Source organism: Pseudophryne corroboree, chromosome 12 (genome assembly GCF_028390025.1).
Source record: "Pseudophryne corroboree isolate aPseCor3 chromosome 12, aPseCor3.hap2, whole genome shotgun sequence".
NCBI lineage: Eukaryota > Metazoa > Chordata > Amphibia > Anura > Myobatrachidae > Pseudophryne > Pseudophryne corroboree.
Window position 1 is genome coordinate 50,350,810 of NC_086455.1, and position 22,551 is coordinate 50,373,360.

At 49.4% G+C, this 22,551-nt stretch overlaps 2 protein-coding genes across 10 annotated transcripts in view; one reads left to right on the forward strand and one right to left on the reverse strand.

Moving 5' to 3' along the window:
* The window catches only part of GANC (glucosidase alpha, neutral C), a 194,657-nt gene extending 175,867 nt beyond the window's left edge, over positions 1 to 18,790 (reverse strand). Inside the window, exon 1 of one of the 4 annotated variants that reach the window (XM_063947487.1) lies at positions 18,697 to 18,790. The gene's annotated coding sequence lies outside the window, so the exon portion shown is untranslated. Of the gene's footprint in view, positions 1 to 16,176; positions 16,462 to 16,941; positions 16,997 to 18,691 lie in introns of those variants that run through there. The other 3 variants (XM_063947485.1, XM_063947488.1, XM_063947486.1) reach the window with 3 other exon arrangements.
* Positions 18,102 to 22,551, forward strand: part of TMEM87A (transmembrane protein 87A) — a 94,419-nt gene continuing 89,969 nt past the window's right edge. Inside the window, exon 1 of one of the 6 annotated variants that reach the window (XM_063947494.1) lies at positions 18,102 to 18,246. Coding sequence is in view for 3 of the 6 variants with exons in the window: in XM_063947490.1 (XP_063803560.1) it covers positions 18,743 to 18,964 (222 nt within the window). In the remaining 3 variants the exon portion in view is untranslated. Of the gene's footprint in view, positions 18,247 to 18,684; positions 18,965 to 22,551 lie in introns of those variants that run through there. The other 5 variants (XM_063947492.1, XM_063947493.1, XM_063947490.1 and 2 more) reach the window with 5 other exon arrangements.

The following is a 22,551-nucleotide window of genomic DNA, read 5'->3' on the forward strand; positions in this document are numbered from 1 at the left end:
TACCCTCAACATTATACTGGAGAAAATCATTATTATGAATTTTGTATATGCCTTCTTGCAGTACTGCCATAGTTCAGCTATAGGGGTATATTCAATTCAAGTCGGATCCATTCCGACATGGGCTATTCAATGCAATCTCAATTCGAGCTAGACGGGGGAGAGCCGCGGGACGTCTGGAGAGAGCAGCGCTACAGCAGCGGCTATATAGTATAGCGGCTATATAATAAGAATTTACTCACCTGTAATTCTATTTCTCATAGTCCGTAGTGGATGCTGGGGACTCCGTAAGGACCATGGGGATTAGCGGCTCCGCAGGAGACTGGGCACAACTATAAAGAAAGCTTTTAGACTACTGGTGTGCACTGGCTCCTCCCACTAAGACCCTCCTCCAGACCTCAGTTAGGATACTGTGCCCGGAAGAGCTGACACAATAAGGAAGGATTTTGAATCCCGGGTAAGACTCATACCAGCCACACCAATCAGACCGTATAACTCGTGATACAATACCCAGTTAACAGCATGATAACAACTGAGCCTCTCAACAGATGGCTCAACAATAACCCTTTAGTTAAGCAATAACTATATACAAGTATTGCAGACAATCCGCACTTGGGACGGGCGCCCAGCATCCACTACGGACTATGAGAAATAGAATTACTGGTGAGTAAATTCTTATTTTCTCTAACGTCCTAAGTGGATGCTGGGGACTCCGTAAGGACCATGGGGATTATACCAAAGCTCCCAAACGGGCGGGAGAGTGCGGATGACTCTGCAGCACCGAATGAGAGAACTCAAGGTCCTCCTCAGCCAGGGTATCAAATTTGTAGAATTTTGCAAACGTGTTTGCCCCTGACCAAGTTGCAGCTCGGCAAAGTTGAAGAGCCGAGACCCCTCGGGCAGCCGCCCAAGAAGAGCCCACTTTCCTCGTGGAATGGGCTTTCACTGATTTAGGATGCGGCAGTCCAGCCGCAGAATGTGCAAGCTGAATCGTACTACAGATCCAGCGCGCAATAGTCTGCTTAGAAGCAGGTGCACCCAACTTGTTGGGCGCACACAGGATAAAGAGCGAGTCAGTCTTCCTGACTCCAGCTGTCCTGGAAACATAGATTTTCAGGGCCCTGACTACATCCAACAACTTGGAAGCCTCCAAGTCATTTGTAGCCGCAGGCACCACGATAGGTTGGTTCAGATAAAAAGCTGATACCACTTTGGGGAGAAACTGGGGACGAGTCCTCAATTCTGCCCTATCCATATGGAAAATCAGATAAGGGCTTTTACATGACAAAGCCGCCAATTCTGAAACACGCCTGGCCGAAGCCAAGGCCAACAACATGACCACTTTCCACGTGAGATAGTTCAAATCCACGGTTTTCAGTGGCTCAAACCAATGTGACTTTAGGAAATCCAACACCACGTTGAGATCCCAAGGTACCACTGGAGGCACAAAAGGGGGCTGGATATGCAGCACTCCCTTAACAAAAGTCTGAACTTCAGGTAGTGAAGCCAATTCTCTCTGGAAGAAAATCGATAAGAGCCGAAATCTGGACCTTAATGGAACCCAATTTAAGGCCCATAGTCACCCCTGACTGTAGGAAGTGCAGGAATCGGCCCAGCTGAAATTCTTCCGTTGGAGCCTTCCTGGCCTCACACCACGCAACATATTTTCGCCATATGCGGTGATAATGGTTTGCGGTTACTTCTTTCCTAGCTTTTATCAGCGTAGGAATGACTTCCTCCGGAATGCCCTTTTCCTTCAGGATCCGGTGTTCAACCGCCATGCCGTCAAACGCAGCCGCGGTAAGTCTTGGAACAGACAGGGCCCCTGCTGTAGCAGGTCCTGTCTGAGCGGAAGAGGCCATGGGTCCTCTGACACCATTTCTTGAAGTTCCGGGTACCAAGCTCTTCTTGGCCAATCCGGAACAATGAGTATAGTTCTTACTCCTCTTCTCCTTATTATCCTCAGTACCTTTGGTATGAGAGGAAGAGGAGGGAACACATAAACCGATCGGTACACCCACGGTGTTACCAGAGCGTCCACAGCTATCGCCTGCGGGTCTCTCGACCTGGCGCAATATTTTTCTAGCTTTTTGTTTAGGCGGGACGCTATCATGTCCACCTGTGGTTTTTCCCACTGGTTTACAATCATTTGAAAGACTTCTGGATGAAGTCCCCACTCTCCCGGGTGGAGGTCGTGCCTGCTGAGGAAGTCTGCTTCCCAGTTGTCCACTCCCGGAATGAACACTGCTGACAGTGCTAACACGTGATTTTCCGCCCATCGGAGAATCCTTGTGGCTTCTGCCATCGCCGTCCTGCTTCTCGTGCCGCCCTGTCGATTTACATGGGCGACCGCCATGATGTTGTCTGACTGGATCAGTACCGGCTGGTTTTGAAGCAGGGGTTTTGCCTGACTTAGGGCATTGTAAATGGCCCTTAGTTCCAGAATATTTATGTGCGGGGAAGTCTCCTGACTTGACCATAGTCCCTGGAAGTTTCTTCCCTGTGTGACTGCTCCCCAGCCTCGAAGGCTGGCATCCGTGGTCACCAGGACCCAGTCCTGTATGCCGAATCTGCGGCCCTCCTGAAGATGAGCACTCTGCAGCCACCACAGCAGAGACACCCTTGTCCTTGGAGACAGGGTTATCAGATGATGCATCTGAAGATGCGATCCGGACCACTTATCCAACAGGTCCCACTGAAAAGTTCTTGCATGAAACCTGCCGAATGGAATCGCTTCGTAGGAAGCTACCATTTTTCCCAGGATCCGCGTGCAATGATGCACCGACACCTGTTTTGGTTTTAGCAGGCCTCTGACTAGAGATGACAGCTCCTTGGCCTTTTCCTCCGGGAGAAACACTTTTCTCTGTTCTGTGTCCAGAACCATCCCTAGGAACTGCAGGCGTGTCGTAGGGACCAGCTGTGACTTTGGAATGTTTAGAATCCAGCCGTGCTGTTGTAGCACTTCCCGAGATAGTGCTACCCCTACCAACAACTGCTCTCTGGACCTCGCCTTTATCAGGAGATCGTCCAAGTACGGGATAATTAAAACTCCCTTCCTTCGAAGGAGTATCATCATTTCCGCCATTACCTTGGTAAAGACCCTCGGAGCCGTGGAGAGACCGAACGGCAACGTCTGGAATTGGTAATGACAATCTTGTACCACAAACCTGAGGTACTCCTGGTGAGGATGGTAAATGGGGACATGTAGGTAAGCATCCTTGATGTCCAGCGATACCATGTAATCTCCCTCGTCCAGGCTTGCAATAACCGCCCTGAGCGATTCCATCTTGAACTTGAATTTTTTTATATATGTGTTCAAGGATTTCAAATTTAAAATGGGTCTCACCGAACCGTCCGGTTTCGGTACCACAAACATTGTGGAATAGTAACCCCTTCCTTGTTGAAGTAGGGGTACCTTTACTATCACTTGTTGTGAATACAGCTTTTGAATTGCCTGTAACACTGCCTCCCTGCCTGAGGGAGTGGTTGGCAAGGCAGATTTGAGGAAACGGCGGGGGGGAGACGTCTCGAATTCCAGTTTGTACCCCTGAGATACTACTTGAAGGATCCAGGGATCCACCCGTGAGCGAGCCCACTGATTGCTGAAATGTTTGAGACGGGCCCCCACCGCACCTGGCTCCGCCTGTGGAGCCCCAGCGTCATGCTGTGGACTTAGAGGAAGCGGGGGAGGACTTTTGCTCCTGGGAACTGGCTGTATGCTGCAGCTTTTTCCCTCTACCTCTGCCTCTGGGCAGAAAGGACGCGCCTTTAACCCGCTTGCCCCTATTGGGCCGAAAGGACTGTACCTGATAATACGGTGCTTTCTTTGGTTGTGAGGGAACATGGGGTAAAAATGTAGACTTCCCAGCTGTTGCTGTGGAAACGAGGTCCGAGAGACCATCCCCGAACAATTCCTCACCCTTATAAGGCAGAACTTCCATGTGTCGTTTGGAATCTGCATCACCTGTCCATTGCCGAGTCCATAACCCTCTCCTGGCAGAAATGGACATTGCACTAATTTTGGATGCCAGCCGGCAAATATCCCTCTGTGCATCCCTCATGTATAAAAGTGCGTCTTTAATATGCTCTACGTTTAGCAAAATAGTGTCCCTGTCTAGGGTATCTATATTTTCTGACAGGGAATCCGACCACGCAGCAGCAGCACTGCACATCCAGGCTGAAGCTATAGCCGGTCTCAGTATAACACCTGTGTGTGTATATATAGATTTCAGGATAGCCTCCTGTTTTCTACCAGCAGATTCCTTCAGGGCGGCCGTATCCGGAGACGGTAGTGCCACCTTCTTTGACAAGCGTGTGAGCGCTTTATCCACCCTAGGGGATATTTCCCAGCGTGACCTATCCTCTGGCGGGAAAGGGTACGCCATTAGTAACCTCTTAGAAATTACCAGCTTTTTATCAGGGGAAGCCCACGCTTCTTCACACACTTCATTTAATTCTTCAGATGGAGGAAAAGCTACTGGTAGTTTTTTCTCTCCAAACATTATACCCTTTTTTGTGGTACCGGGGGTAACATCAGAAATGTGCAACACATTTTTCATTGCCTCAATCATGTAACGTGTGGCCCTACTGGAAGTTACATTAGTCTCATCGTCGTCGACACTGGAGTCAGTATCCGTGTCGACATCTGTGTCAACCATCTGAGGTAGCGGGCGTTTCAGAGCCCCTGATGGTTTTTGAGACGCTTGGGCAGGCACAGGCTGAGAAGCCGGCTGTCCCACATTTGGTATGTCGTCGAACCTTTTATGTAAGGAGTCGACACTATCACGTACTTCCTTCCACAGCACCATCCTCTCAGGTGTCGACCCCGCAGGGGGTGACATCACATTTACAGGCATCTGCTCCGCCTCCACATAAGCCTCCTCATCAAACATGTCGACACAGCCGTACCGACACACCGCAAACACACAGGGAATGCTCTGACAGAGGACAGGACCCCACAAAGCCCTTTGGAGAGACAGAGAGAGAGTATGCCAGCACACACCAGAGCGCTATATAACACTGGGATCCCACTATCAATGAGTGTTTTCTCTATAGCTGCTTATAATATCTATATTGCGCCTAAATTAGTGCCCCCCCTCTCTTTTTTACCCTTCTGTAGTATTCAGACTGCAGGGGAGAGCCAGGGAGCTTCCTTCCAGCGGAACTGTGAGGGAAAAATGGCGCCAGTGTGCTGAGGGAGAAGCCCCGCCCCCTTTTCGGCTGACTTTCTCCCGCTTTTTCTGTAATACTGGCAGGGGTAATTTTACATCTATATAGCCTCTAGGACTATATATGATGTATATTTTGCCAGCCAAGGTGTTATTTATTGCCCTCAGGGCGCGCCCCCCCAGCGCCCTGCACCCATCAGTGACCGAAGTGTGAGGTGTACATGAGGAGCAATGGCGCACAGCTGCAGTGCTGTGCGCTACCTTGGTGAAGACCGAAGTCTTCTGGCGCCGATTTTCCGGACCTGCTTCGTGCTTCTGGCTCTGTAAGGGGGGCGGCGGCGCGGCTCCGGGAACGAACACCAAGGTCGGGTCCTGCGGTCGATCCCTCTGGAGCTAATGGTGTCCAGTAGCCTAAGAAGCCCAAACTACCACCTGTTAGGTAGGTTCGCTTCTTCTCCCCTTAGTCCCTCGCTGCAGTGAGTCTGTTGCCAGCAGATCTCACTGAAAATAAAAAAGCCGGGCTCAAGAATCTTACTGAGGTCTGGAGGAGGGTCTTAGTGGGAGGAGCCAGTGCACACCAGTAGTCTAAAAGCTTTCTTTATAGTTGTGCCCAGTCTCCTGCGGAGCCGCTAATCCCCATGGTCCTTACGGAGTCCCCAGCATCCACTTAGGACGTTAGAGAAATATCAGTCTGCCCGCGGCTCTCCCCCGTCTCCCCCCCCCATCTTTCTGCCTCACGTCCCTCCACTTCCCGACCCCGCATCACAGCTGCTGCTCACGGCAGCATCCACCCGGCTCCAGCTAGCGAGGTCTCGCTTGCTGGAGCCGGGTGGACGCTGCTGTGTGCGGCGGCTGTGACATCCTCCAGCGCTGCTCACCCTGTCTGCCCGCGGCTCCCCCGTCTCCGGCGCTGCCCTCCCCCGTCTCCAGCACTGCCCGCCGGGGGGTCTGGCTGCCCGTGGCTCCCCCTTCTCCGGCGCTGCTCTCCCCCGTCTCCAGCACTGCCCGCCGGGGGGTCTGGCTGACCGCGGCTCTCCCGTCTCCGGCGCTGCTCTCCCCCGTCTCCAGCACTGCCCGCCGGGGGGTCTGGCTGCCCGTGGCTCCCCCGTCTCCGGCGCTGCTCTCCCCCCGTCTCCAGCACTGCCCGCCGGGGGGTCTGGCTGCCCGTGGCTCCCCCGTCTCCGGCGCTGCTCTCCCCCGTCTCCAGCACTGCCCGCCGGGGGGTCTGGCTGACCGCGGCTCTCCCGTCTCCGGCGCTGCTCTCCCCCCATCTCCAGCACTGCCCGCTGGGGGGTCTGGCTGCCCGCGGCTCTCCCCCCTCTCCTCCACTAAGGTCCCTAATCTCAGTCCGACATTTTTTTATGTCGGACTGAGAAGGTCGGAAAATGGGCCAAATCCTGTCGAATTTGGCCCCGTGTCCCTCAAAAGTATGTGAATCGGCAGCTATACCGCCGATTCACGTAGTATTTGACAAGTCGAATTCCCAGACTTGTCGAAAAAAAACTGCTGGGACTGAATAGGTCGAATCACGATTCTTTTCGACAGACAGCAGCTTTCGACCCTAATTGAATATACCCCATAAACACATTATAAATTAGGAGCACTGAAATTCATACCCTAGTAATGTACAATTTACTATTATTTATTAACACACACATCATTAAACGTAAACAATTTTCTTGTCTTATCTGGCTGTTATTACAACAATAGTAATCAGGGAAAAGAGAAAGGAAAGAACTACTGCACTAGTGTTAAGGGCCCTACAGACTGGGCGACCCGCCGCCGAGCTGCCCAACCGCCGATACGGCAGACGGGCGACCCGGCGGCGGGGAGCAGTGAAGTTTCTTCACTCTCCCCCATCACCCGGCGCCATAGCAATGCATGCTAATATGGACAATCTCGTCCATATTGGCCTGCATGTATAAGCGACAGGGCACCAACGATGAACGTGCGCGGGGCCGCGCATCATTAATCGTTGGTGCCTACACACTGCACGATATGAACGAGTTCTCGTTCATTAATGAACGAGAACGTTCATATTGTGCAGTGAGATCTGCCAGTGTGTAGGGCCCATTATCCTTATATTTTGTTGAGGTTGCAGTCAAGGTTGGGGGGGTGGGGGTGGGGGGGGGGGAGGGGGGTCTGCCACAAACAATATTGTTGCTAATATAAATACAAGTTATCCAAAAAAGGAAAGAAAATAATTGGTTATCAGTGGCGCACAAGGAAAAGGTAAGTAGAATAAAGGTAAATACTATAAAATATAACTTTTATTTTAATTATCATAAAACGCCTGCTGTGAAATATTAAAAGGAACATTAAATAACATGGTGTAGTAGACAATACATAAAACATAAGTCGTGAGTTAAAATGCAAAAAAAAAATCACAGTCTATGTGTGTGTGTGTATGCTCAATTTAATTTTGTCTTTATTTTCGGGGTATTATAAACCCTTCTTTCAGTTATATACTACCGTATCTGTTATTATGACCTTTGTGTTAATAAATGTGCCTCAGTTCTAAACACCCCTTTGTCTCCTGTGTATTATTGGAGTTATTTTATTATAGATTATAGGTCTTCCTTCCACTGTACATATTCTGCACAGTAGTGATCTTGACTATACAGTATATAAGATACAGATTCCCCCACTTTTGCAGATTAATTTTGATGAATAATCAGTTCATATAAGTATGCATCACTCAATGATGTCTAATATCTCCCACTACAGATAATTGATACAAATTAAAGAATGTATTGGTAAGTCTATAATTATTGGTTGCATTATGTGTAATACTGTGGTATTGCACCCCAATATCCAGGGATGTCCCACACGGAATCACTGCTGGCTAGGGTAATCCAACTGTATGTAAACAAACACACCAGAGGTTCTCAAACTCGGTCCTCGGGGGCACACACAGTGCATGTTTTGCAGGTCTCCTCACAGAATCGCAAGTGAAATAATTAGCTCCACCTGTGGACCTTTTAAAATGTGTCAGTGTGTAATTAATACACCTGTGCACCTGCTGGGTTACCTGCAAAACATGCACTGTGTGTGCCCCCGATGACTGAGTTTGAGAACCTCTGAGCTAGACTGTCTCAAGGGATTCACTAATTATCCGAGTCACTAAGTCCTATAACAAAGCAATGTTATAGCATATAGCTGTATGTGTTTTCATATATTATGGTTATTGGCACAATTATGGTCACTCCATTATTGCTTTATTCCAGATAGGTTATTGTCAGATTCCTGGAGAGTCCTGGCCTAACCTAACGTGGATAGCCCCACACTATGGGTGTCATTCCGAGTTGATCGCTAGCTGAAAATGTTCGCTGCGCAGCGATGATGCAAAAAAACGGCACTTCTGCTCATGCGTATGCGGCGCAATGCGCACGTGCGACATACTTTCACAATGGCCCGTGTAGTTTCACACAAGGTCTAGCGAAGCATTTCAGTCGCACTGCAGAGTGATTGACAAGAAGAGGGCTTTTCTGGGTGTCGACTGACCGTTTTCAGGGAGTGTTGGGAAAAACGCAGGTGTGCCAGGAAAAACGCAGGTGTGGCTGGGCGAACGCAGGGCGTGTTTGTGACATCAAAACAGGGACTGAACAGTCTGAAGTGATCGCAAGCGCTGAGTAGGTCTGAAGCTACTCTGAAACTGCACAAAATTATTTTGTAGCCACTGTGCGATCCTTTCGTTCGCACTTCTGCTAAGCTAAAATACACTCTCAGTGGGAGGCGGCATAGCGTTTGCACGGCTGCTAAAAACAGCTAGCGAGTGATCAACTCGGAATGACCCCCTATGTAGCAGTGTATCACATTGGACTTATGCTGTCCTACTTTAACTGTAAATAACACATCCACTTTTTACATCAATCTGTACTTGATTTTTTTGAAAGGTGTTTATGCATCTATATAATTAATAGAGGTATAATAATTCCGACTATTGTCTTATATGCTAAGAGGGAGAATTAAGCATCTTATACCCCTTTCACATCGCACAAATAACCCGCCGGGTCGACACAGGTCACTGTGCGGTGTGAAAGCGCCCTGTCCAAATTCCTGGGTCGCCTGACCCGGTAATTCAATCCGGGTTGAATACCGGGGCAGTGGCTGCGTAAACGGATTTGCGGGTCGATGCGACCCGGGACCCGTTTACTAGATAGGGAGAGGCGGCGCGGACATGAGGTCATCTCCTAGCGCCGCCTCTGCCGCTATGGCAACCGATGTGGCATATTGCCAGGTGGGAAAGCCAGCAGTAGCAGCGCAGAAGTCTCCAATAACGGATCCCACCCAGTAAGGACCCGTTTCCAATTCACGGGTGGGATCCGACATTGGCGATCTGAAAGGGGTATTATTTATTTATAAAATCAGCATCATTAAATATCACTCTGAGATCCTTGCTATGCCCGATTTTGACTATGCAATTTCTCTTGAACTCCCCCAGAGCCCAGATAGCACAGATTGTACAGATTTTGACTATCTGTGCTTGAGATTTTGTCGATGTACGATTTTGACTAAGTGCCAATTTTGACTTTGTACTAGATAGTACACTAGATAGTCAAAATTAACTTGCCTGCACAGTCTATCTAGCCTTACGATACCGACCCCACGGGAGCACGCATCAGGATCTAATCTGTATCGCAAGCTGCCTAACATCTTGAGATATGCACTAACTTTTCATAAGATTTTGACTATATAGTCAAAATCTTACAGATTTATCCTACCAATTGTACACACCATTATAACCAGGGAGATGACAATAAATATTATATATAATTTCTCATAACATAATATTATAGTTCGATGGTTATAGGCAATTCCCTATTCTGCCCTATTGTTCAGTAAGGCAGACAAGTTAAGTGGTGGCTAGGAGATATGTAACTGCTTGAAGAGTATATATAGGCTTCTGCCCTACAAAACCAGCTGTTGTATGGAATGGTCTTGAACATTTTCGCATGCAAACCTCTCACCCTGTCAGCACTAGATGGGGTACAGAAGTAGGTGTTCTCTACTAGCAGTGGTTGATATGTTATTTGACATCAAAAGAGATGCGTTTTTTTACCCAAGACTCTCCCAATCTGCTCCCCCCCCTCCCTCCCCCTGACACTGCGACCCGCAGAAGGGACAGCCGGAGAGTGTCCAATTAGCGGGACTGTCTCGCTGTGTTCAGGACAGTTGGGAGGTATGCATTCTCGTGGCTGAAGAACCTTATAGAGAATGCTATCTACCAAATTACTGTACAAGTAATCCAGTGGAAATTGTTTCAATGGAAAAAATTTCGGGACTACTTACCCAGGATTTCTTCCCAGGTATCAAGCAGGGTTTTTAGTGGGTAACACTGCAGTGGAAAGGGCTCTTACCCAGGGTTTTCTACCCGGGCAATTGCAAAAGCCGCTGATTGATCCCTCCAGGGTGCTGGCTGCTGATGTAATCAAGGGAGGGGTCCTGGGGTGCACACCGGTAATGAGAGGTGCGACCCTGCGGAGACCTTTCAGTATAACTGCATACAAAGAAAAAGGTTGCAGGTGCAAATCACCCAGAGACCAGAGGAGACGGGTTGGGCATGGGCTACCGGCGCCTGGGATACCGCCGGTCATCATAATGACGCCGGGATCTCAGTGTTTAGATTTCAGGCGGGGGGTGCAGTGAAGCCCTGTTGGTCGGCATGCCGACTGTAGTGCTTTTGTCGGTATAGTGACTGGCAGTCATATAACCGCCTCTCCAGGAGAGGCTGTTTCTGTGCGCAGATGAGCTGGGCAGAGAGCAGGCATGGAAGGAGAGCTGGGTGCACACAGACTGGGCACAGAGCAGGTCTCGATGGAGAGCTGGGCGCTGGACGCTTAACACAGTCCCCATGCCTTCCTTTTGACGTCATCTTCGTGGGCCTGAATAAAGGCCATCTTTAATGACATCCACAGGTTTGTTGTGCTTACCCTGGTTCAGTGGAAACTGAGGCGACTCTGGAAAAACCCCCAGTACGATGGTGCAGTGAGAATGGGGTCTAAGCCTGGTATGACCCGGCAAAATACTGGGTAAAATATCCCAGGTCAGGCCCGGGATTTTGGTGGAAAAGGGGTATAACAGCACTGGAGGGTGGGGGTGGTGAGAAAATAAGAATTTACTTACCGATAATTCTATTTCTCGTAGTCCGTAGTGGATGCTGGGAACTCCGTAAGGACCATGGGGAATAGCGGCTCCGCAGGAGACTGGGCACAAAAAGTAAAAGCTTTAGACTAGCTGGTGTGCACTGGCTCCTCCCCCTATGACCCTCCTCCAAGCCTCAGTTAAGATACTGTGCCCGGACGAGCGTACACAATAAGAAAGGATCTTGAATCCCGGGTAAGACTCATACCAGCCACACCAATCACACCGTACAACTCGTGATCTGAACCCAGTTAACAGTATGATAACCGTAGGAGCCTCTGAAAAGATGGCTTCCAACAATAAACAACCCGATTTGTTTGTAACAATAACTATATACAAGTATTGCAGACAATCCGCACTTGGGATGGGCGCCCAGCATCCACTACGGACTACGAGAAATAGAATTATCGGTAAGTAAATTCTTATTTTCTCTGACGTCCTAGTGGATGCTGGGAACTCCGTAAGGACCATGGGGATTATACCAAAGCTCCCAAACGGGCGGGAGAGTGCGGATGACTCTGCAGCACCGAATGAGAGAACTCCAGGTCCTCCTCAGCCAGGGTATCAAATTTGTAGAATTTAGCAAACGTGTTTGCCCCTGACCAAGTAGCAGCTCGGCAAAGTTGTAAAGCCGAGACCCCTTGGGCAGCCGCCCAAGATGAGCCCACCTTCCTTGTGGAATGGGCTTTAACAGATTTTGGCTGTGGCAGGCCTGCCACAGAATGTGCAAGTTGAATTGTACTACAAATCCAACGAGCAATCGTCTGCTTAGAAGCAGGAGCACCCAGCTTGTTGGGTGCATACAGTATAAACAGCGAGTCAGATTTTCTGACTCCAGCCGTCCTGGAAACATATATTTTCAGGGCCCTGACTACGTCCAGCAACTTGGAGTCCTCCAAGTCCCTAGTAGCCACAGGTACCACAATAGGTTGATTCATGTGTAACGCTGAAACCACCTTAGAGTCCTCAATTCCGCCCTATCCGAATGAAATATCAGGTAAAGGCTTTTATAGGATAAAGCCGCCAATTCTGATACGCGCCTGGCTGAAGCCAGGGCCAACAGCATTACCACTTTCCATGTGAGATATTTCAAATCCACTGTGGCAAGTGGTTCAAACCAATGTGATTTTAGGAACCCTAAAACTACATTGAGATCCCAAGGTGCCACTGGAGGCACAAAAGGAGGCTGTATATGCAGTACCCCTTTGACAAACGTCTGAACTTCAGGCACTGAAGCCAGTTCTTTTTGGAAGAAGATCGACAGGGCCGAAATTTGAACCTTAATGGATCCTAATTTTAGGCCCATAGACAATCCTGCTTGCAGGAAATGTAGGAAACGACCCAGTTGAAATTCCTCCGTAGGGGCCTTCTTGGCCTCACACCACGCAACATATTTTCGCCAAATGCGGTGAAAATGTTTTGCGGTTACATCCTTCCTGGCCTTGATCAGGGTAGGGATGACTTCATCTGGAATGCCTTTTTCCTTCAGGATCCGGCGTTCAACCGCCATGCCGTCAAACGCAGCCGCGGTAAGTCTTGGAACAGACAAGGTCCCTGCTGGAGCAGGTCCTTCCTTAGAGGTAGAGGCCACGGGTCCTCCGTGAGCATCTCTTGCAGCTCCGGATACCAAGTTCTTCTTGGCCAATCCGGAGCCACGAGTATCGTTCTTACTCCTCTCCGTCTTATGATTCTCAGTACTTTTGGTATGAGAGGAAGAGGAGGGAACACATATACCGACTGGAAAACCCACGGAGTTACCAGAGCGTCCACCGCTATTGCCTGAGGGTCCCTTGACCTGGCGCAATATCTGTCTAGTTTCTTGTTGAGACGGGACGCCATCATGTCCACCTTTGGTTTTTCCCAACGGTTTACAATCACTTGGAAGACTTCTGGATGAAGTCCCCACTCCCCCGGGTGGAGGTCGTGTCTGCTGAGGAAGTCTGCTTCCCAGTTGTCCACTCCCGGAATGAACACTGCTGACAGTGCTATCACATGATTTTCCGCCCAGCGAAGAATCCTTGCAGCTTCTGCCATTGCCCTCCTGCTTCTTGTGCCGCCCTGTCTGTTTACGTGGGCGACAGCCGTGATGTTGTCCGACTGGATCAATACCGGTTGACCCTGAAGCAGAGGCCTTGCTTGACTTAGGGCATTGTAAATGGCCCTTAGCTCTAGGATATTTATGTGAAGAGACGTTTCCATGCTTGACCACAAGCCCTGGAAATTTCTTCCCTGTGTGACTGCTCCCCAGCCTCTCAGGCTGGCATCCGTGGTTACCAGCATCCAATCCTGAATGCCGAATCTGCGGCCCTCTAGAAGATGAGCCTTCTGTAACCACCACAGGAGAGATACCCTTGTCCTTGGAGATAGGGTTATCCGCTGATGCATCTGAAGATGCGATTGGACCATTTGTCCAGCAGATCCCACTGAAAAGTTCTTGCGTGGAATCTGCCGAATGGAATCGCTTCGTAAGAAGCCACCATTTTTCCCAGGACTCTCGTGCACTGATGCACTGACACTTGTCCTGGTTTTAGGAGGTTCCTGACTAGCTCGGATAACTCCCTGGCCTTCTCCTCCGGGAGAAACACCTTTTTCTGGACTGTGTCCAGAATCATCCCTAGGAACAGTAGACGTGTTGTTGGAATCAGCTGTGATTTTGGGATATTTAGAATCCACCCGTGCTGACGTAGCACTACCTGAGATAGTGCTACTCCGACCTCTAACTGTTCCCTGGACCTTGCCCTTATCAGGAGATCGTCCAAGTAAGGGATAATTAATACGCCTTTTCTTCGAAGAAGAATCATCATTTCGGCCATTACCTTGGTAAAGACCCGTGGTGCCGTGGACAATCCAAACGGCAGCGTCTGAAACTGATAATGACAGTTTTGTATCACAAACCTGAGGTACCCTTGGTGAGAAGGGTAGATTGGGACATGGAGATAAGCATCCTTGATGTCTAGAGATACCATATAGTCCCCTTCTTCCAGGTTCGCTATCACTGCTCTGAGTGACTCCATCTTGAATTTGAACCTTTTTATGTAAGTGTTCAAAGATTTTAGATTTAAAATTGGTCTCACCGAGCCGTCCGGCTTCGGTACCACAAACAGCGTGGAATAATACCCCTTTCCCTGTTGTAGGAGGGGTACCTTGATTATCACCTGCTGGGAATACAGCTTGTGAATAGCTTCCAATACTGCCTCCCTGTCGGAGGGAGACGTTGGTAGAGCAGACTTCAGGAACCGGCGAGGGGGAGACGTCTCGAATTCCAATTTGTACCCCTGTGATACTACCTGCAGGATCCAGGGGTCCACTTGCGAGTGAGCCCACTGCGCGCTGAAATTCTTGAGACGGCCCCCCACCGTGCCCGAGTCTGCTTGCAGAGCCCCAGCGTCATGCTGAGGACTTGGCAGAAGCGGGGGAGGGCTTCTGCTCCTGGGAAGAGGCTGCATGGTGCAGTCTTTTTCCCCTTCCTCTGCCCCGGGGCAGGAATGAGCGGCCTTTTTCCCTCTTGCCCTTATAGGGACGAAAGGACTGGGTTTGAAAAGACGGTGTCTTTTTCTGCTGAGAGGTGACCTGGGGTAAAAAGGTGGATTTTCCAGCCGTTGCCGTGGCCACCAGGTCCGATAGACCGACCCCAAATAACTCCTCCCCTTTATACGGCAATACTTCCATATGTCGTTTGGAATCCGCATCACCTGACCACTGTCGCGTCCATAACGTTCTTCTGGCAGAAATGGACATCGCACTTACTCTAGATGCCAGGGTGCAAATATCCCTCTGTGCATCTCGCATATATAGTAATGCATCCTTTAAATGCTCTATAGTTAATAATATACTGTCCCTATCCAGGGTATCAATATTTTCAGTCAGGGAATCCGACCAAGCCACTCCAGCGCTGCACATCCAGGCTGAGGCGATCGCTGGTCGCAGTATAACACCGGTATGTGTGTATATACCTTTTAAGATATTTTCCAGCCTTCTATCAGCTGGTTCCTTTTCATTGCCGTGATCATGTAACGTGTGGCCCTACTGGACATTACGTTTGTCTCGTCACCGTCGACACTGGATTCAGTATGCGTGTCAGGGTCTGTGTCGACCATCTGAGGTAACGGGCGTTTTAGCGCCCCTGACGGTGTCTGAGACGCCTGAACAGGCACTAATTGATTTGTCGGCTGTCTCATGTCGTCAACAGTTTTTTGCAAAGTGCTGACATTGTCACGTAATTCTTTAATTACTACCATCCAGTCAGGTGTCGGCTCCCTAGGGGGTGACATCACTAACACAGGCAATTGCTCTGCTTCCACATCATTTTCCTCCTCATACATGTCGACACAATCGTACCGACACCCAGCACACACACAGGGAATGCTCTGATAGAGGACAGGACCCCACTAGCCCTTTGGGGAGACAGAGGGAGAGTTTGCCAGCACACACCAGAGCGCTATATATATACAGGGATAACCTTATATAAGTGTTACTCCCTTTATAGCTGCTGTATTATATATTAGCTGCCAATAGTGTCCCCCCTCTCTTGTTTTACCCTGTTTCTGTAGTGTAGTCTGCAGGGGAGAGCCAGGGAGCCGTCCTTCCAGCGGAGCTGTGAAAGAAAATGGCGCTTGTGTGCTGAGGAGAAAGGCTCCGCCCCCTTCACGGCGGCCTTTTCTCCCGCTTTTTTCAGGAAACTGGCAGGGGATAAATGCATCCATATAGCCCAGGAGCTATATGTGATGCATTTTTTTTAGCCATATAAGGTTTTTATATCGTTTTTATTGCGTCTCAGGGCGCTCCCCCCCAGCACCCTGCACCCTCAGTGACCGGAGTGTGAAGTGTGCTGAGAGCAATGGCGCACAGCTGCAGTGCTGTGCGCTACCTTATTTGAAGACAGGAACGTCTTCTGCCGCCGCTTTCTCCGGACCTCTTCGCTCTTCTGGCTCTGTAAGGGGGCCGGCGGCGCGGCTCCGGGACCCATCCAGGCTGAACCTGTGATCGTCCCTCTGGAGCTAATGTCCAGTAGCCAAGAAGCCCAATCCACTCTGCAGTCAGGTGAGTTCGCTTCTTCTCCCCTTAGTCCCGCGATGCAGTGAGCCTGTTGCCAGCAGGACTCACTGAAAATAAAAAACCTATTTAAACTTTTACTTCTAAGCAGCTCAGGAGAGCCACCTAGCTTGCACCCTTCTCGTTCGGGCACAAAAATCTAACAGAGGCTTGGAGGAGGGTCATAGGGGGAGGAGCCAGTGCACACCAGCTAGTCTAAAGCTTTTACTTTTTGTGCCCAGTCTCCTGCGGAGCCGCTATTCCCCATGGTCCTTACGGAGTTCCCAGCATCCACTAGGACGTCAGAGAAAATGGGAATACTCTAATCCCTGCATTTCTAACCTCGGTCCTCAAGGAACACTAACAGTCCAGGTTTTAGTGATATCCATGTAACTTATTTAGTACCTCAGTAATTTTGATTTAACCTTCTCTGATGAAGCAAGGATAGTACTAACACCTGGACTGCCTTGGGGCCCGAGGTTGGCAATACTTGCCTTAAACCAGTGGACAGAAGAGGAAGCAGGAGGGCTGGGGGTCAGGCAGAGGGAGAACTATTTCCCTTTTGCAGCAGTAGAGGTGTTAAGTTGGGCATACACTATACCATAGGTTCTCAAACTCTGTCCTCAGGACCCCACACAGTGCATGTTTTCCAAGTCTCCTCACAGAATCACAAGTGAAATAATTAGCTCCACCTGTGGATCTTTTAAAATGTGTCAGTGAGTAATTAATTCACCTGTGCACCTGCTGGGTTACCTGCAAAACATGAACTGTGTGGGGTCCTGAGGATCGAGTTTGAGAACCTGTGCACTATACAATTATCTGCCAGATCTGGCTGGTTGGATTGAAAATCTGGTAATGGATGAGGGCAAATGACAATTGACCATTTGCTCCTAAACACTGGATAACAGACACAACCTGTTGTTCATACAAATTGGTTAAATCACAGATTTAACCAATTTGTATGAACAACAGTTATGGGCCCTACACACTGGCAGATAATACTGAAAGATATGAACGATCTCGTTCATTAATGAACGAGACACTGTTCATAGCTTTCAGTGTCGAGGCACCAGCGATGAACGATGTGCGGCCTCGCGCTCGTTCATCGCTGGTGCCCTGTCGCTTGTGCATGCAGGCCAATATGGACGAGATCGTCCATATTTGCCTGGACTGCTATGGAGCCGGGTGGAGTGAAGAGACTTCACTCCCACCGTCACCGGGTCGCCCATCGGCCGTATCCGCCGTAGGGCAGCTCGGCGGCGGATCGATCAGTGTGTAGGGCCCATTAATGTCCATTTTCCACTGTTTGGGAGGAAACTGTCAATTGTCCATTACCAGATTTTAATTCCAACCAGCCAGGTCTGGCAGATGATCTGCCAGATAATTGTATAGTGCACAGGTTTTCAAACTCGGTCCTCAGAACCCCACACGGTGCATGTTTTGCAGATCTCCTCACAGAATCGCAAGTGAAATAATTAGCTCCACCTGTGGGCCTTTTAAAATGGTGTCAGTGAGTAATTTAATACACCTGTGCACCTGCTGGGTTACCTGCAAAACATGCACTGTGTGGGGTCCTGAGGACCAAGTTTGAGAACCACTGGTATAGTGCATAGGTTCTCAAACTCGGTCCTCAGGACCCCACACAGTGCATGTTTTGCAAGTAACCCAGCAGGTGCACAGGTGAATTAATTACTCACTGACACATTTTCAAAGGTCCACAGGTGGAGCTAATTATTTCACTTGTGATTCTGTGAGGAGACCTGCAAAACATGCACCGTGTGGGGTCCTGAGGACAGAGTTTGAGAACCTGTGGTATAGTGTATGCCCAGCTTTGGGATACAGGAGGGCCCAGCGTGGCGGTGACAGGTAGCTAGGATAAGAGAATATGGAGGAGACGGGTAGTTAGGTAAGGGCACCAACCTACCGGCACTTCATCCAGGAATCATAACACAGATACTATACTTCATTATTGTACGCTCTTAAAAACAATTACATTGATTTTTTTTATTTTCCGATCAGGATAAGAAGTACACAGTGGCCACAACTTGATATTTATTATCTTTACACACATGAAAATCAAATGTTTCCTTAAGACCATGTTTATTGTTTGGAAACCCAGAGATAATGTGCTCCCTGTGACTCAGACTGTCACCCTAGTCAGGAAGGCCTGCAGATAGGTGCCCTATACACCCTAGTGCCTATTATGTAAAGGGGCTTAGACGGAAGGGCACTACAAGTCACAGCATGGCTGCCAGTTACCATCACACCCACAACTGCCCCTCATTGATCGCTAGCAGCCGCCATCTCCCTGTGACTGTCACTGGGCCCTGTAAGAAGCGCTATAGCATTACCGTACAGCAGCAGACACAGCGCAGGAGGAGCCGGCCTGTCACTGGCATGGCATGGAGTCAGCAGCTGCTGCCCCGCCCGCCGCATCCGGTCGCTCAGGAGTGACGCTGCCGGAAGTGACACGCGCCGCACTCCGGCTGCTGCTGGCGATGGAGATGGCGACTGCTGGCAGCCGGAACCTCCTGCTTCTCCTGCCCTTCACTGCCGTCCTTTGTCTCCATCTCAGCCGGGCCGAAAACGCGGAGCCTTCGCTATGGCGGGTCCCGCTGTCCCTGGTGAGTGAGGTCTGCTGGGGTCACAGCAGCCCGACGAGGTGTGCAGTGGTCTCTCATATAGGCAGGGGACAGTGCAGGTGGTTACAGGTATATATAGGCAGGGGACAGTGCAGGTGGTTACAGGTATATATAGGCAGGGGACAGTGCGGGTGATTACAGGTATATATAGGCAGGGGACAGTGCGGGTGATTATAGGTATATATAGGCAGGAGACAGTGCAGGTGATTACAGGTATATATAGGCAGGAGACAGTGTAGGTGGTTACAGGTATATATAGGCAGGGGACAGTGCAGGTGGTTACGGGTATATATAGGCAGGAGACAGTGCAGGTGGTTACAAGTATATATAGGCAGGAGACAGTGCAGGTGATTACAGGTATATATAGTCAGGAGACAGTGCAGGTGATTACAGGTATATATAGTCAGGAGACAGTGCAGGTGATTACAGGTATATATAGGCAGGAGACAGTGCAGGTGGTTACAAGTATATATAGGCAGGAGACAGTGCAGGTGATTACGGGTATATATAGGCAGGAGACAGTGCAGGTGGTTACGGGTATATATAGGCAGGAGACAGTGCAGGTGGTTACGGGTATATATAGGCAGGAGACAGTGCAGGTGGTTACGGGTATATATAGGCAGGAGACAGTGCAGGTGGTTACGGGTATATATAGGCAGGAGACAGTGCAGGTGGTTACGGGTATATATATAGGCAGGAGACAGTGCAGGTGGTTACGGGTATATATAGGCAGGAGACAGTGCAGGTGGTTACGGGTATATATATAGGCAGGAGACAGTGCAGGTGGTTACGGGTATATATATAGGCAGGAGACAGTGCAGGTGGTTACGGGTATATATAGGCAGGAGACAGTGCAGGTGGTTACGGGTATATATAGGCAGGAGACAGTGCAGGTGGTTACGGGTATATATAGGCAGGAGACAGTGCAGGTGGTTACGGGTATATATAGGCAGGAGACAGTGCAGGTGGTTACGGGTATATATATAGGCAGGAGACAGTGCAGGTGGTTACGGGTATATATAGGCAGGAGACAGTGCAGGTGGTTACGGGTATATATAGGCAGGAGACAGTGCAGGTGGTTACGGGTATATATAGGCAGGAGACAGTGCAGGTGGTTACGGGTATATATAGGCAGGAGACAGTGCAGGTGGTTACGGGTATATATAGGCAGGAGACAGTGCAGGTGGTTACGGGTATATATAGGCAGGAGACAGTGCAGGTGGTTACGGGTATATATAGGCAGGAGACAGTGCAGGTGGTTACGGGTAGATATAGGCAGGGGACAGTGCAGGTGATTACGGGTAGATATAGGCAGGGGACAGTGCATGTGTCTGATTACGGGTATAATATAGGCAGGGGACAGTGCAGGTGTCTGATTACGGGTATAATATAGGCAGGGGACAGTGCAGGTGTCTGATTACGGGTATAATATAGGCAGGGGACAGTGCAGGTGTCTGATTACGGGTATAATATAGGCAGGGGACAGTGCAGGTGTCTGATTACGGGTATAATATAGGCAGGGGACAGTGCAGGTGTCTGATTACGGGTATAATATAGGCAGGGGACAGTGCAGGTGTCTGATTACGGGTATAATATAGGCAGGGGACAGTGCAGGTGTCTGATTACGGGTATAATATAGGCAGGGGACAGTGCAGGTGTCTGATTACGGGTATAATATAGGCAGGGGACAGTGCAGGTGTCTGATTACGGGTATAATATAGGCAGGGGACAGTGCAGGTGTCTGATTACGGGTATAATATAGGCAGGGGACAGTGCAGGTGTCTGATTACGGGTATAATATAGGCAGGGGACAGTGCAGGTGTCTGATTACAGGTGTATATGTAGGCAGGGGACAGTGCAGGTGATTACACGTATATATAGGCAGGGGTGGGGACAGTGCAGGTGATTACGGGTATATATATATTTATCAAGGGGCCCAGACCATACACTAATGGTTAGCCAAGCCTCTAAACATGGGCCCCTACTACTAAATTTCCCCGCTGTACCCTTCATATCCCAGTCCGACACTGCGTAGGGTACAATGCAGGTTTCTAGTTACAGATACAGTATATAGGTAGAGTACAGTGCAGATGTCAATGATGTATAGTAAGTACGTGCCTGTATACAGACGCAGTTGTAAGTGTCTGGTGGCTGCAGACCAAAGGAGTTAACCACCAGCACTGGCCACCGAGACTAGAGGAACGTTGTTTTCACATTTTTGGAATGTTTTCGTTTATTTTAATTTATTTAATGGGTGGCACTGCTGCACTAGAACGTTTAATGACTGGAGTTGCAGCACCTGCGCAGGCATTATGCACCAGTTGTAGATATGTATTTTAAGACGTTTGATTTATAAGGTGTTACCAGTTTGATGATTAGTTTGTCACATTCTGCCATAGGTAGTCAGATGTCTGTTACACTGCCCAAAGCAGAAGGCTTTTTAGTGTTAATTGACCAAACACGTCTCTTTAGCTTGATTGCACTCCAGGTTGTAGCCTGTGTGTACAAGTATGGAAATATTCTGTTGAGTGTGCGTGTCATAGGTACTTCTAAGAACATCTGTATGCTGTGATATTCCTAGCACTTTCAGCTAAGAAATTGTCTTTGTAAACTGGAGTAAATAAACAATCTTGATTCAAGATGCCCGCATCTGCTTGTAGCCTGCTACTGCTAGATAAGTGCCAAATGCATTACCATTCTCTGACCCAGTGTCTCCAAGCTCAAGCCTTCTTCCCTCTGCCAAGCATAGCACTGGTCCATTGTAGGTGGCAAGTGGGGCATTAACTGACAAGAGGCGTTGCAGAAGCCTGACTGCATCTACTAAAAAGGAAGCGGTTCTGTGTGCGGTGTATGAGCCTGGTGTTGGCGGTGAAGGTACCTTCCCATGATGCATTGGGAAGAGCCAGTAACAGGCGGTTACTGACAGTGAGAGGGAATCCCTGTACCCCAGGATCAGTGAAGTAAAGGTCTCCGTACATTACAGACAAATTGCTGAAATGTCCCGATCCCCCTACGGCTGGGATGGTGAATCGGCAACATTAAACAGGGGTAAAAATCCTGATTACCTGATCTTGACCAAATCCGGTCAGGATCAACAAACTGGGGATTTTTAACATGTTTAGTTTTCTTGATCCACTGAAGGATCGACAATCATTGGTGATCAGTGGCGTCATTAGATCAGGTAAATGGGGCTGTGGTGTATGGAGGCCTTAAACCCGCTCAGGTTGCTTAAATATAGTGACTTCCCAGCAATTTTGCCTGTGGAGTGATGCCATCTGGTCACAAAGTCTAATAGGCCCTACACATTCCGCGATGTGCCGCCGAGGTGCCCGACTGGCGACCCGGCGGCGGGGGGGGGGGGGGGGAGTGAAGTTTCTTCACTCCCCCGTCACCCGGCTCCGTAGACGTGCAGGCAAATATGGACGATCTCGTCCATATTGGCCTGCATGCACAGCCGACATGGCACCAGCGATGAACGAGCGCGGGGCCGCGCATCGTTCATCGCTGGTACCTCCACACTGCACGATATGAACGTTATCTCGTTCATTAATGAACGAGATCGTTCATAT